Source organism: Lepus europaeus, chromosome 15 (assembly GCF_033115175.1).
Source record: "Lepus europaeus isolate LE1 chromosome 15, mLepTim1.pri, whole genome shotgun sequence".
Lineage (NCBI taxonomy): Eukaryota > Metazoa > Chordata > Mammalia > Lagomorpha > Leporidae > Lepus > Lepus europaeus.
The window spans coordinates 76,946,322-76,962,243 of NC_084841.1; the positions used below are offsets into that span (position 1 = coordinate 76,946,322).

The following is a 15,922-nucleotide window of genomic DNA, read 5'->3' on the forward strand; positions in this document are numbered from 1 at the left end:
ATAAAAGAAATTTAAACAATAAACCCATAACCCAATATAAAATGAAATCTCTTCTAGAAAATTATAGAAAGCCTATGCTTTGGCTGTAATTAACAGGGTTCTAAATGCCCTGCTTCCTGCTGCCTTATACATACCTGCCCACACTGATGAGCCAATGGAAACTAGAGTGTTGTTGTTGAGCACTTTGATAAAGAGACTCTTACCTAAAACTTCGTGTAAAAGATTAGAAGCAAGCAAACATTTCAATAAAATGCTTTATCAGACAAAACTGGCTTCTGCATTGAGAAAAGAGCCATTGCTGCTCAGCTATTTATCCTGTGGTATAGGAGATGGCCAAACAAGAATAAGAGCTACAGAAAAGTATTTGTGATATGCGGCAGACAGAAAGTCTGACGCCTGAGGAATTCTGGAGATTGCAGTATTCACTCCTCTCACGTTAGATGAGTCAAGTCAGACTCAGAGAGAGAAATTGCTTTGCTCAAGGTCGTACTGTTCTTTGCCACAGAGCACAGTTTAATGTGGTTGGGTTAGAAGCAATGCTTGATGTCAACAGTTAATCCCACAACCTGTGTGGAATTGCGCCTTCGTCTGATCCCAGGATTTGAAGGAATTTATAATTGTCTTAACTGTTCATGGGTTTATAGTGTTTCTACTAACTCTTATTAATTTTGCTGTAATACAGAACTGGCTACAGGGGATTTTTCTCCCCCAAATATCAGTACAAAAATCATGTCCTACCCTCCAGTATTTTGATCAGTAGGGCTGGGCTACAGCTCAGGAATTGTTATTTTCTAGTGTACCAGGTGATGGTGATGCAGGCGTCTTGGGCCCACTGAGACCCACTGAGGGTGCCATCGCCTGCTGGGCGTAAGTGTGTTTGTTAGGAGCTCAGGTGAGCTGAGACAGAGGACGCAGAGTCATCAGTTGCTGGAGCAGCCCTTTAATCACTGCTATGGTATCAGCCAAAATCTTAACCACCAAGTAGGCACTTGTTGGTTGGCCCAGCCAACCCCAGACAATGGGGTCATCTCACTGTTCAGGGAGCCCTGAACAAAAGGGCTCTGGCAGGTTCGCTTGCCCCTGAGGTATGTGTTGGAGGGTGTATGGGGAGGGGAGCAGGGGAAAAGTCCTGGTATTGTCTCACTCAGAGTGGGAGTAAGTGTTTTCAAGGTTTTGCTCTCCTTTCCCAGTAAGGTGCCTCTGCCCAGACCTCAGACTAAGAACCGTGGGAATAAAGGTACTCACCCACTCTCTGGAGCTGGGTGGACTGTATGAAGAGCTCGATGGGTCTGGGCAGGCATTGAGCCTTGGCTGCCGTCCCCTTGAAGGCTCCCGGGCTGTGCCTTGAGTATGATGCCTGCCACAGTAAAGCCTTTGTAATTGTGATCAGGCCTGGGAAATCACACACAGCCTTTAACCAGGAGGCAGCCTCCCCAGTGTTTGGGAATGTACACTGAATTTTTCTTGTCACCAGGAGACTTTTTAACCAGTACATTATGGGCTCTGGAGAGAGAAGGCAGCCAATTGCGCCATATTCCCCTGATGATTGTTCTACAGCCTAGTGTAAGACTTGAGCCTCAAGGAGTAAACATGGGCATCTGATGCTTGCCTGGCTTGATGGAAGCAATACAGGTCTCAAAGCCAACCAAGAATCTGATTAATAACTAACAGCAGTCCATTTTTGAATGGTACTTGGGGCTAGTTAACACTTAGGCACATCCAATCAGCCACCAGCCACTAATTCCTGGGCGCATCTCCTTGTGCCCAGCATTCCTCCAGGTGCTTGGTGTATGTTAGAGAATAAGATGTTTGAAGATTTCACCCCTTGTCATGTCTACATTCCAGTATGGGAGCTGAATATCAATAATACACAAAATAAATGAGTTGCCCCAATATGGTGAAATGTGATATGCGCTTTGACAGAAAAAAAAGTATAGCAGGAGAAGAGGGCTCAGGCACATATGGGGAGTGCTGAATGTTAAATAGGATGATCAAGGAAGCCCTCATCATATTACAGTAAATTCAACAACTCACTGATCTCCAATTTATATTGATATTGCTGCTAAAATAATCTTACCAAGATTTCTAAATTTTAGTATTCCCTTGCTTAAAAATCCTCCGTTATTCCCAAAGGTTACAGAATGCTTTTCCTGGTGTTCAAGGTCCTCGTCACTCAGAATTGTTCACTGCCTCTCCCTGCTCCAGCAATCCAGATAATCTGACCTCCCTCCGTGTTGTCCCACCTTTGTACCGTTGCTCTACTTGCCTCGTACCCTCTTCTCTATCCACCTTTCCTGAACGTTCTACTCACCCTCAGAACTCAATTCACACATTTCTTCCCAGCAAAACCTTCCAGCTTTTTCAAGTCCATGGAAATACTTCCTCCAATAACACCCACTCCACTGAGATTTGAACACAGCATTCAACAGAGACAGTTAGAAAAGACTTAGTGGGAAGGTAGAGACAATGGGTATGAAAACACATAATGTGGTGGGGGAGTAGGTCTAATGTTCTTTGTGTAATAGGGCAACAACAGTCCACAACAATTAATTAAACATTTCAGAACAACTAGAGAAGAGTTGGAAGGTTCCCAACACAAAGCAATGATAATATTTGAGGAGGTGGAAATGCTAATGACCTTGATTTGATTACTGGACATTGTATACCCATATCAAATTACAAATACTGTTCTCCATAAGCAAGTACAAACATGATACATCAATTCAAAACAAAATGCTTAATTCTTTTACTGGATTGTAAGCTTCTTCAGGACAAGAACCACCTCCTTGAATATCCCCACAGTGTTCAGTGTAGGTTTCAAGAGCACTGTCATGGAGCTAAGAGTTTCTTGACACATTAACCGTGAGGGGATTGGTTCCAGGTCCTCCTGTGCATACAAAAACCCATGGGTGCTTAAGTCCCCTTTTAAAAATGAGACAATATTTGCATTTAACCTACATGCTGCTCTTGTAAACTTTAAATCATCTCTAGATTACTTATAATACCTAAATGTTGTATTGTATTGTATTGGGGAATAATAGCAAGAAAAAAATCTGTACATATCAGTACAGATGCATTTTTAAAAAGAAATTTAAAAATAAAACAAAAAATCAAGAATTAAAAAATATTTTCAATGTGCAATTAGTTGACTCCCCAAATGCAGAGCCCATGGGTACCAACAGAAACTGCATTAAAAAAAAGGCAAACCATACTTAAGAGTAGATAGGCAGCATAGGTCCTCAAAATCTGATTCTTTCTAAGAAGAAGTTCAGGCATTATCTGTGGGTTCACAATGATAAAATGCTGAGACTATTAATCAGCAACATAAGACTGGAAAACACATTTAAAATTTTTGTTCCCGTTAAATGTAAGGAATCAGAAAGCTGGGACAAGATTTTATGCTACGATAGTACTGAAGGCTTCATTTTAATCACGGTTAAGAGCTTAACTTATGTGTCAGGGAGAGAAGTCTTGGGTACTGCATTTTGAGTTCTGAATGAAAAGACATTCTGATAGTAACTGACACTAGAATAATCTAAGCACAGTTGCAAAAGGCTCTTCGCGGTGCCTGATTGGAAGTGCTGCTTTTTAGCCAACTTTCATTTTGTTCTTGAAAGATACTTTGGGTCTCTTCCCCTCCAGCCCAAATCTCACCTGGCGAGACATGCAGCACCTGGTTGTCTGGACCTCTGAGTATGACCCATTAGCCAATAATCCGGGCTGGAAAAAGAATGGGGCAGGCCTGATGGTGAACAGTCGATTTGGCTTCGGCTTGCTGAATGCCAAGGCTCTGGTGGATCTGGCAGACCCCCGGACCTGGAGCAGCGTGCCGGAGAAGAAGGAGTGTGTGGTAAAGGACAACGACTTTGAGCCCAGGTACGTGTCTCAGGCGTCTTCCACAAATGTGTGCCCGTGGCCCAACGTCATGACGATGTGTGTCACTCCGCCCGATGCTTTGTCTCACCTTCCCCGAAGTCAAGGGCTATTTACCAGTGTTTTCTGTGGGTCTGCTGGAGGCTCACTGAGAAAACAAAGATCACTAAATCATCTGAGCTTAGGAGCATCCTTCAAAAATTCATGGAAAATGGAATTAAAGTTAAGTTTATTTTAATACAAAACAAAACTCCAAATCCATGCAAGGCCTTTTCCGTAATCTTCATTCTCCATGAATTTCTCAGAGGTCTCTCAAATTTTTTAAATTCCTCTTGTAGTCCACCTAGCCCAAGAAAACCTAGCTGCACCCTTGTTTTCTATACCAAAACAAAATGAAGTGAAACACTGTCAAATTATGCCCAGTCAACCATCATTCTGAGATTCATTTTAAATTCAGGGATGCTAAACTACTTTTCAAAACGCCACTTAGGATTGATGAAATTCAGGACTTGCCAACCTGATTCCCCCAGTCCACCGCCAAAGCAGCCTCACTTCATGCTGCAGAGCTGTGTGCTTGCCGGCCTTCCCTCCACAAAGGAGGCTTTGTCACACAGCTTTTACAGAAACCACCTCTGCTACTCCACGTCAGCCCTCCAGGCGGAGTCTGCTCTGAGTGTGTTGTTATCTTCAAGGCAATTATGATAACCTTGAGGACTCAGCACACGAAGTACCCACATTAGGAGGATTAGGGGTGTGCCTTAGGAAAGCCTCACAGATTAAAGTTTTTCTTTGGCAGGTCTCTTTTTTGATGGGTCCAAGACAAACCTGCCTGAACTCCATTCCATAGCAAATAGCATTGTATTTAAGTGCTGCTGTTGCTTACTGGTTTCGAATGCACTAACACTGATTTATAGCTAATCCTGCATTGGGTTCTCTTCATAACAGAGAGTGGCAGCATCTAATCCAGACTGCTGTGTAGCACCCGTGCAGGATATTGCAAGTATAACAGAAATGCACTTTTTTCAATAGCAATCCTTTAATGTATCTAGAGCCCTGAAAGCTAACGGAGAAGTTATCATTGAAATCCCGACGAGAGCTTGTGAAGGCCAAGAGAACGCCATCCAGTCCCTAGAGCACGTGCAGTTTGAAGCAACAATTGAATATTCCCGCAGAGGAGACCTGCACGTCACACTGACTTCTGCTGCTGGTAACGTTTCCAAAAACTCTTCTCAACCCTCGGCGCCAAGTGTCAAGTGTCAATCGAGCGATTTCACATCAGTGATTGTTTTTTTCATAGCGCTAAAGTTTCCTAATATTTTCAAGTCTAAACACCCATGCTTATTTTTCTTGGTGTGAAATCTCCCTCCCTGCTGGCCTTTCCCCCTAGCCCGTGGATGAGCAGAGAAGGAAGCCTATTAAGAAAATGCCAATTAGTGAACCTTGAGGAAGGCATGTGTTTTCAAACTGTGTTCCCTGGCCCGGACTACTGATCTATCATTCCGTTCTCTTATGTAATACATTAGTGTAAGTTATGCTGATCATTAGTGAAGCTTGCAAATATAGCTGAAACTTCCAGAGACTCAACTGAAACACTGGGACTCCTGATCCATGAAAGGAGCTAGAAGAGACTGACAGTATTTCCGTGGTGATGAGTAAGGCCGTGGGATACGGGGTGTGCTCTTTTCTGAGAGAGCACTGACAGTGGAGGGGAAAGGGCTTGTGATTCATAAAGTGGAATCCAGCGGGAGGACACGTGTCACTACGCTTTCATGTTCACTGGGACTCCACTGACTGATTCGGTTTCCCTGGGGATGGATGAGGAGAGGTGAGCTGTCTCTATTGGAGTAGACTCCGTTAATTTTGGAGTTACACCTTTTTTGAGATCTTGGAATTTGCTTGAAATATCAGTGGGACGCTTTTTATTTTTTCCAGTCATGGGTTTACAGTTCATTTACCCCCTTTACCTAGAATGCTGTTTATTTATCTGTAGAGAACCTGAACTTGAAAATTTAGAATTACTCTTCTTACTAGTTTTTATATGACAAGAGATTAGAAAACTGTACATCTAATAATAAATTAATTCATTGATTAATGATTCTTAATGATAAATACTAAATTAATTTTTATGTCTACATTATAGACTCAGACACCTGTTACATTTTCAAGATTTCTTTTTATGTTTCAAAATTATATTTCTGCTAAAATATATTTTGGTTCTCTGGCTCTCTTCTTTAATCAAATTTGTAAATTTATTTCTCTAAGTATTCCTTATTCAAATAAACCTTAGCCAACATGATAATTCATTTTTTTACAATATTTAATAAGAACTTACTCTATGGCAGGTAATTTGGTAAGTACTCTGGACAAAATCATCATTATTTTCTCATGAATGCCTGTATCCTGGCATTATACTAAAAGGGAAAATTAGGAGGACAGGTCTCTCCCAGCTCTCATTCACAGTCCCCAGCTGTAGGAGTGCGTCCTACTTGCAGAGGTGTTCGGACATCCACTAACTTGTGTTTATTGCATGAAAACAGGAACCAGCACAGTACTGCTGGCTGAGCGAGAGCGGGATACATCTCCTAATGGCTTTAAGAACTGGGACTTCATGTCTGTTCACACCTGGGGAGAGAACCCCACAGGCACATGGACTTTGCGAATTGCAGACATGGTACGTACGAGCGAGGAGATGAGGAAGCACAAGCTTACTTTTAAGGCTGATATCATCATCATTAGTACCCTGAACTTAACCACCATTAGTAGGAGTGAACAAAACGTGCAGTGAGTGGGTGGAGCCCTGCCCACATGATTACGTGAGAGCATTTCAAAAAGTTTGTGAAAAAATGGGATTGATAGACAAACTTACTTTGGTGCAGGAAAAAAAAATTGAGGGAATCGTATATAAAAAGTTCATGGAAAATGCATATTTTGAAAAAAACTGTGCACAGATTTCAACATTTTTTTGTGCACCAAAATAAAGTTATCTTTTTGTTTCTATTCCCAAGAATAATTGAAGTATCGTAGAAGTACAGTCATTGAGAAAGAAGATTAGACCCTAAGACAACAGGAAAGAAAAGATACAGGCAGGCTAGAGGACCAATCAGGAGGCCCCACGTCTGAATACAGCCTACCACATACCTCATTCATAAATATGAACCAATTGGATTCCCAAAGGTAGTCAACTGCTCAGGCCAGCTTTGCTGTGACCCTCTGCCAGAGTCATGTGAAAGCTCTCCTAAGTTATTGTGAAGTTACTATTTAGAAATAGCCTCCTGGGGCCAGCACTGTAGCTCAGTGAGCTCCCTGCTGCTCTGCTTCCAGTCCAGCTCCCTGCTAATGCACCTAGGAAAGCAGTAGAAGATGGGCCAAGTACGCTGGCCCCTGCCACCCATGTGGGAGACCTGGATGCGGTTCTAGGCTTCCGACTTCAGCCTGGCCCAGCCCTGGCTGTTGCAGCTATTTGGGGAGTGAATCAGCAGATGGAAGATCCCCACCCTCCACCCCTTCTGTTTGTGCCTTCCAAATAAATAAAAATAAGTCTTTAAAAATAGTTTCACATTAGACATGATATCTTATGTAATATGACTTGCTGTCCCTGCTGCCACCCCACCCCCACCCCTGTTTCGGTCATGAAACAAATTGAAAACGTTTTTCATTTCCCTTTCATTCTGCCCTCTTTGACACTTTTCCATAATTTAAAATGTTTATTTTATTTAAAAGCCAAAGAGAGAGAGAGAGAGAGAGAGAGAGAGAGAGAGAGAGAGAGAAATCTCCCATCTATTGGCATATTCCACAAATGCCTGCAACACACCGTGGCTGGACCAGTCTGGATCCAGGAGCTGGGAATACCCTCCAGTCTCTATGTGGGTGTCAGGAACCCAAGAACATGGGCCATCCCCTGCTGCCTCCCAGGGTGCACATTAATGGGAAGCCAGAATCAGGAGCAGAGCTGAGACAGAACCCAGACCCAGGATGATGCAGGATGTGGGTGTCCCAAGCGGTGTCTTCACTGCTGTGCCACACACACCTGCTCCCATTCTCTGTAACCTTAGCATACAGTTACGAGATGACAGGGCAGAACAAGAGTGTCCAACCACAAAGCCGAACAGAGACTTATTTTGGCACCATTGCTCCGGCATTCTCTCTAGGCGAGAGTATAAATGAATGGTGTGCCAGCTCTGAGCTCACCTGAAAGAGGAGCTCATTAAGTATCATGATTGCTGTGCCTGCATACTTCCTTAAAAATGGATTTTTTTTTTTGACAGGGAGAGTTAGACAGTGAGAAAGAGAGAGAGACAGAGAGAAAGGTCTTCCTTCTGTTGGTTCACCCCACAAATGGCCGCTATGGCCGGCATGTTACACCGATCCGAAGCCAGAAGCCAGGTGCTTCCTCCTGGTCTCCCATGCGGGTGCAGGGCCCAAAGTCCTGGGCCATCCTCCACTGCCTTCCCGGGCCACAGCAGAGAGCTGGCCTGGAAGAGGAGCAACCGGGACTAGAACCCGGGGTGCCGGCGCTGCAAAATTCCTGAAGATATCAGTGAAATTCATACAAATGCGGTTGTCATTGTTACTTGTTTTCCTCTTAGAATAACCTTCTCCTGAACGATGCTGAAGTGATTCAGAACTAGGACGTTGTAAAAGGGCCTGCTTAGGTAGGGAAAGTAAGAAAATGTTCTTGAGCTTGGCCTCTACTTTCATGCAGTTGCACCCTCAGCAAACTGCCGGAATGGAGCGATTTTACACCAGATCTGCAAAGTCTGACTCTACAGTTGTAGATCTCTGTTATGAGCACTTTAGATTTCAGCACATTATTTATGACATAATTACTGAGTCTTTGAAAATGATTACTCTTCCCATCAATATATAATTTTGAAGAGCTGATTGATGATGAAGGCTGTTCACAATCCCACTACGTGGAGGCTGGTTTTTCTCCCAGCATAATGTTCCCATAAATTGGTAATTGGGAAATAGGAGATATGGTCCACTTTTCAGGAATACTTACAATATAGAAATAAGATTTATAGGGAGAGTTCTGCTTTTTAAACTACGTGCTTCATCGTGAAGCAGCAAGTTTTTGAATTGTTAGACCTATATAAGCTGTCATTTTTATAGCGTGAATGAATCCAGGGATTTTATTTTTAACATAGAGCTCTGCACATGGAATCCAGACTCTTAAAATTAGATTTTTGGGGCTGGCACTGTGGCACAACAGGTTGAGCCTCTGCTTGAGATGTTGGCATTCCTTATTGGAGTAGTGCCAGTTCATGTCCTGCCTACTCCATTTTTGCTAATACATCTGGGAAGGCAGAGGATGATAGCCCAAGTACTTGCATCCTTGCCACCCATGTGGGAGACCTGGATGGAATTCTGGGCTCCTGGTCTCAGCCTGGCCTAATCCCCACCTGTTGCTGGTATTTGAGGAGTGAACCAGCAGCTGGAAGATCTCTCTCTCTTTCTCTCTCCTTCTCTCTCTCTCTTTCATTGCCTCTCCTCTGTCACTCTGCCTTTCAAATAAATCTTAAAACATTAGATTTTCACTAGGAAGCCCTCCTTAGATGTTTTGAATGAGTTTACTTTCTGTTTTTCAAACACAAAGACACGCGTGTGCTTATTCTCTAGTCCGGGAGGATGCAGAACGAAGGACGAATCGTGAACTGGAAGCTGATTCTGCACGGGACCTCTTCCCAGCCCGAGCACATGAAACAGCCCCGTGTCTACACATCCTACAACACGGTCCAGAACGACAGGAGAGGGGTGGAGAGGATGGCGGATGCCCGTGAGGTCTGTGTGGCTCTCTTCTTGGCATGCACTCTGGGGGACTGCAGGGGACAATGTGGCATGTGAGGCTGTGCCTCGTGCCCAGGCGGAGCATGAGGAAGACACAGCTGGGGAAGAAAGGAGATGGGCGTGGGAAACTGAGCCCCCTGCCCCACCTCCACCACTAGATAAAACCTGATGGTTGTCATTTGCTGTTTTGTCCAGAATTTGTAAATTAAAATTGACGAATGCAAAATGGTTAACTTCCCTAACATGAATTTTCTCCATTTATGAGAGATAGCCAATCGCAAAGAAAGCAGTCTTTAGACACGATTACAATCACCTAACACTTGTACTGCATTGAGTTTTTAAGCGCTCACAGTGCTGCTGTCATCCCTACAACCTGGGAAGGACAGACATCAGTGTGTCCATTTTGCAGAGGGAAAACCAAGGCTCAGGCGGCCCAATCGTGTAGACTGCTGTTTACTGATCACAGTTTGGGAACCGGCTTGTCTTGGCAAGTTTCAGAGGACAGTTGCAGCGGGGTGTTGCTGAGCCTGGTCTCAGCCTCCTGGGGCTGCTGGCTTCTCTCCCAGCAGGTGGTGGGCACATACCATGGCCTCTTCATCCTCAGTGTCCTGCCTCCAACGTGGTGGGCAGCTGTCTAGAATTTCCCCACTGACCTGCCCTCGGGAGTTGTGGCTTCACACTGGATGTTTGGGAAGATGCAGGGATGTAGTATTTACTCAGGACACATCAACCAGCTGGGTGAAGGCTCCAACTTGGAATCTGACCCCTTTGTATGCTGCATTGCATCTTCCCGTTAGGCCCTGAGTCCCAGGGGCCTCTTCTGCACAGTCCCAGAAGCAGATTAAGCTTGTGTTTCTTCCTCTGAGATTCTTATAGGAATGTGTGTGTGTGTGTGTGTGTATAAACTGGACTCTTCAGTCACTAAAATATTGAAATATAGTCAGCCACACCTGTCTGCACATGCCACATCTGCAGAGTTAGCAAACTGTGGTTCAAAAATATTAAAAAAAATTGCATCTGCCCTGAACATACTTAGAGTAAGGCAGTGTAACAACATTGTATTGTATTGTAATTACATTGTATTGGGCATTCTAAGTAGTCTAGAGATGATTTAAAGTGTCTGGGAGGATGTGTGTCAGTTGTATGTAGAAACCGTGCCATTGTATGTAAGGGACTAGCAGATACTGGAAGTTTGGAGTCCATCCCTGTGGACACCCAGGGACAACTGCACTTTCACAGCAGGTGACAAGGAGCAGCTTTTCTGATCTCTCTAGTTCCTTCTTAGCTGGCCCACTTCAGTCTCCCCCGGCCCCTCCTCCTGCATGGTGGCTCCTAACAGGACGGCCCCTGCTGAGCAGGTGGCTTCTAGAAGACTGTGCCCATGTGACAGCAATTGCTTGGTGCCTTCCCAATGAGGGGTCCAGTGTTTAGCATCATCTTCCCCAAATGGCAGCCTAGCACATGAAGGAAACCAGCACATATTGAGCGTGGACCCATGGTAGCACAGCCTTCACCACCACTACAAATGGAGATATCTTATTCCTGGTTTACAACCAGAGTTCAGGGAGATCAAAAAGGTTGCCAGGGGTACCTCAATATGAAAACCTGAGGGTGGCCCCGAGTCGGTGTGAGTCCTCCAAGCCTATATTATCCCTGTCCCCACGTTGCTTCCCAAGGGACAGGTGCAGGCCTGTACTAGGGCTGACGATGGCTTTCTGGATGCAAATAACAAGTCTTCTTCCCCTTGGTGGTGGCATTCTGTGTTTTAGGAGCAGCCCACCCAGGAGAACCCTAAGGCCAAGGCCCTGGTGTCCAACAGCCCCAGCAACATTAGTGTGGGAGGCAGAAAGAATGAAGTGGCCGAGGGAGCCCCTTCCCAGGCCATGTTGCGACTCCTACAGAGCGCTTTCAGCAAAAACTTGCCTCCAAAGCCATCGCCAAAGAAAACCCCAAGTGCAAAGCTCGACATTCCTTACGAGAATTTCTACGAAGCCCTGGAGAAGCTGAACAAGCCTTCCCAGCTGCAAGACTCCGAGGACAGTCTCTATAACGACTATGTTGATGTGTTCTACAACACAAAACCTTACAAGCACAGAGATGACCGGCTGCTGCAGGCCCTGGTGGACATTCTGAACGAGGACAATTGACTTCAGTGTGTGGCCCCCAGGGGGAAATATTCACACACCTTCCTTCTTCTATTTTGCCAGTGTCTAAAGTGATTGTTTTGTCATTGATTCCTAAGCTTACAGCATTTTTTATCTTTTTCTCCCCAAAACTGTATGTGTGAAGGGGATAAGCTCAAATAGGAAATCCAACCTCCAGAATCGAACATAGCTCTTTTAGAACATGTCTTCCCTGCCCGCACAAGGGATGTGCTTTCTTCTCTATGGGCCACAGATGACACATGGTCCTCACTCCACATGGGAATGCCTCCATGAGCCCATTTCATTTCTCAAAAAAAAAAAAAAAAAAAAAAAAAAAAAAAAAAAGGCAAGTCTGGGCTTTTTAATTGGTTGCAAATAATTAATTTGTGAAAGTCATCTGCAAAGAATGGGTGAGGGGGAAACCTGCTGTGTTGCTTGTTCCTTGTATTTCCCTGTGGGTCTTTGAATTTGGAAGGCTTCTAATGAATGAGTTTACAGTTAGACTCATACCCCAGGCCTTTCAATTCCCAAGCACTACATATTCTGGGAGTGGCAATCTGGACATCTAGGGTGAAAGCTGGGCTATTTAGATCTAGAAACAAACCTTAAAACCTGCATTATCAGGATACAGTGGTTCTCGAATGTTCTTTGCTTGGTGCACCACATGGAGGCCCCTGCTGTGTGCCCTGGGCTTCCTCTATTTCTCCGTCTCCTGCAGGTTTTCTGTACCTAGCTCCTTTGTCAGCCACAAATTTAATATTGAGAGGACTCCTCTAAATCATTCTCCCCCAAACAAACTTACACTTGGGACTTGGCAAATTCCTAGCCATAAATTTTTACAGCCAGAATAAACCACTGGTAACCTGGAAAATCAGTGTAATCACAGGAAAATGTTCATATGGAGGAACCAATGAGAGTTTTAATTTTTTTTGAGTTGCGGTCATCAGAACAGGTTGTTCTGGGTCTTTGATATGCAGATGCTCACCAACCACTTCCAGGCTTCAGATCCCAAGACATAAAGTAGCAGCCCAAAGACCTCATTTCCCCCTCAGGTAGACTGTGTTTGGTGTATTGAATGTTTGAATATGTGACTATTGAAAATATGAAATTTTACATAAAACCTGGTTCTCAGATCCAGCAGTTGGCTGGAGCTGCATAGCTGCTGGTTAGACTTGAGTTTCATGTCCCCCAGGGTACCCTGCTCTGTGCTGCTCACAGTATCTTACCCGTTGCTGGCCAGTGTCCAGTAGGCATTGGATTTTGCCCACTTCTGCATTAAACAAATGCATACAAAGTATAAATGCATTAGGATAAAACCATGCTGGGCTTCTTTTAGGCTGGCTCTGTCAATAATAGTTATGAGTTTGTTATAACCTAGTTAATTTAGGTTGTATTTATAGGCAGGAGAAAGAGTATTTAGACTCTGAAAGTACATCTGAAATCTAGTTTGATGTATTCATTTCCTCTCACCTCACCTGACACTCACTTGCACTAAGTGTTAACAGCCAACCTCCTGGCTTCCCTCTCCCAATGTGCTCACGATGTCTCCAGTGGTCTACAGTGTTGGCCTTCTCCCACTGAGTTGCTGTTTGCAATTCTTCCATCAACTTTGAACTTCTTAAGGCCACTGGTGGCATAGAATTAGTTCAAGGAGAGAACTCCGGACTCAACTTAGAATCTGTTGCTCCCTCTGGCTTGGAGTATTGCTGGTAAGACAAACTTCCACCCCGTCTTGTACCATTTCTACAATTTGTGCAGAACTAGGCTTCCCAGAGCAAAACCTGTGACACTGAGAGGATATTCTGCTAAAAGACGTGCAGCATCACTTTGTCCTTGGAGATGTTATGTGTTTGATATGAAGAGCTGGTTAGAAATTTGACTGTTGCAACACATCAAAAAGTATTAAAACTGAAAAGAACTAGAGTCATTAACTTTCCATTAAGAAATTAAAACTAAGGCCCACAAAGGCCAACAAGTGATCTGGAAGAGTTGGAATTAAAACTCATCCTTTTCCCATTCCTAATATAGTGCTAAATGTGTGATGCTCTCTTTATTGTTCTTCCTAATGGCATCTTTTCCCAGTCAAAATCCCAACCATCTCATTGGGTTGCAGCCAAAGGTTCACACTTAGAGAAGCTTTAATATTCCAATAAAATCATGGTTGAATGTTTCCAACCTGGTGTATATTGTCCAGACATAAAATATTTTTGTCAGTCTTTCTTAGTGCCTGTGTGGATTTTTGTGAAAATGTAAAAGGAAACTTATATAATATTTCCCTTGGAATTTTAAACTATATTTTCTTTACAGGTATTTATAATGTACCAAGGCTTTTGTCAAACAGAATTTTAAAAGGCATAATAAATTATATAATGGAACCAAAAGTTTTCCTGAGAATAAGAAAGTTTCATCCAATAAAATATTTTTGAAAGGCATGTTCCTCTGTCAATAAGAAAGTGTAATATGTATGTGTTGTGATATTAAAAGTGACATTTGTCTAATAGCCTAATACAATGTATAGCTGAGTTTAACATGTGGTCCTAGCACTCTTACAGGAACCCCCACATTATACACTTGATGTATTAACCAGAATATGTAAAATATGCTTATAAATCAGAAGAATAAATGATCTCACTAAGTCAAAAAAGAAAAAAAAGCTCATGTTTTCACCAAAAGCAGGATTTCCTTCTTCAATTGTGCGTCCCTAATGGGCCATGAACATGCAAAGTGGACAGTTTCCAGTCAGGAGCTCATTCTTTTTAGGAAAACAGGCTTTCTAGGAGGCAACTTGAAGAGTCAACTTGAACAAGGTTCTGTTTCCTTTCCCCTTATGGCCTAGGATTTCACATGCTTGATAACACCCAACATTGTGTTGACTGAGCCTTGATTGAAATGTTGAGGAAAAATGACCCAGCTACAGGGACTTACTGCTTGGCAGAGAAAGGATTTGTAAGAGTTCACTGGATGTGACTTAGGTTACAGGCCAGAGCTCAGTGGCCACACACTGCATCCTCTCTGGAGATCCCTTGTCAGAAGCCTCGGTTCTGAGCTTTGATCTCCTGTCAAACCTTCCCCCTCCTGCTTCAAACTTTGATGCCTTGGATTCCCCACCACCCTTTCAGAATCTCACCTTCCTGCCCAGGGCAACTGGGTTCTTCTCAGATTCCAGGCTTGTCTCCTACGTCTCACTCATTCACACACACTAGATACTTTCTCAGGAATTCCGGGAGGACTTCTCTGGTGGGCTTTTGTCCTCTCTATACAGAAACCTTCAGAGTGTCCCCATGAGGATGGATTGAAGACACATCTGTTTTCTTTTTAAAATTAGTTATATATTTAGGGTCCACAGAATGATGTCTGAAACTCATACACAAGGGCACTTCAAAAAGTTTGCGAAAAATGAAATTAAATGGGGTTTATTTTGGTGTAATAAGTTTTTGAAACCCATGCTCACAAGGGGTCTTCATAAAATTCATGGAAATTGCATACATTTTTAAAGTACCCATGAACATAGTGAAGTGATTACTATAGCCAGGCAAATTAACACAGCCAGCCTCCTCTTTCCTCTTATTCTTCACGGTAAGAGCATCTACACTCCAGGCTGTTAGCAAATTTCCAGTGTAGAGTGCAATACTTTTCACCATAGTCTTCGTGCTGGGCATTAAATTTTGAGAATTATTCTTCCTACACACCTGCAACTTTGTACACTTTGATCTACATCATCCCATTTACCCATGCTGCTTTCTATATGGCTTTCTATAAAACTATTGTATTTATTAGAGAGAGTGAGAGAGAGCAAGCTCACATCCACTGGTTCACTCCCCAAATGCCAACAGAGATCAGGGCTGGATCAGGGTTGAATTCAATCCAGGGTGGAAGGGCCCAATAACTCGAGCCATCAGCTGACTTATTTTTTGTTCACTCCCCAAATGCCAACAGAGATCAGGGCTGGATCAGGGTTGAATTCAATCCAGGGTGGAAGGGCCCAATAACTCGAGCCATCAGCTGACTTATTTTTTGATTCCACATGTAACTGAGACCATGCAGTATCTTTTTTCCTCTTTTTTTTCCCCCATAGCAAAATGTCCTCCAGCCTCATCCATCTTGTTGCAAATGGCAAG

The 15,922-nt window shown here is 43.5% G+C and overlaps 1 protein-coding gene across 1 annotated transcript in view; it reads left to right on the top strand.

Annotated features, from left to right (window-relative positions):
- The window catches only part of PCSK1 (proprotein convertase subtilisin/kexin type 1), a 43,215-nt gene extending 28,783 nt beyond the window's left edge, over positions 1-14,432 (top strand). The window contains exons 10-14 of the mRNA XM_062212379.1: positions 3,643-3,876; positions 4,923-5,080; positions 6,411-6,544; positions 9,493-9,654; positions 11,430-14,432. Of these exons, the coding sequence (XP_062068363.1) occupies positions 3,643-3,876; positions 4,923-5,080; positions 6,411-6,544; positions 9,493-9,654; positions 11,430-11,807 (1,066 nt within the window). The 3' untranslated portion in view covers positions 11,808-14,432. The remainder of the gene's footprint in view (positions 1-3,642; positions 3,877-4,922; positions 5,081-6,410; positions 6,545-9,492; positions 9,655-11,429) is intronic.
- The last annotated feature ends 1,490 nt before the right edge of the window (positions 14,433-15,922 follow it).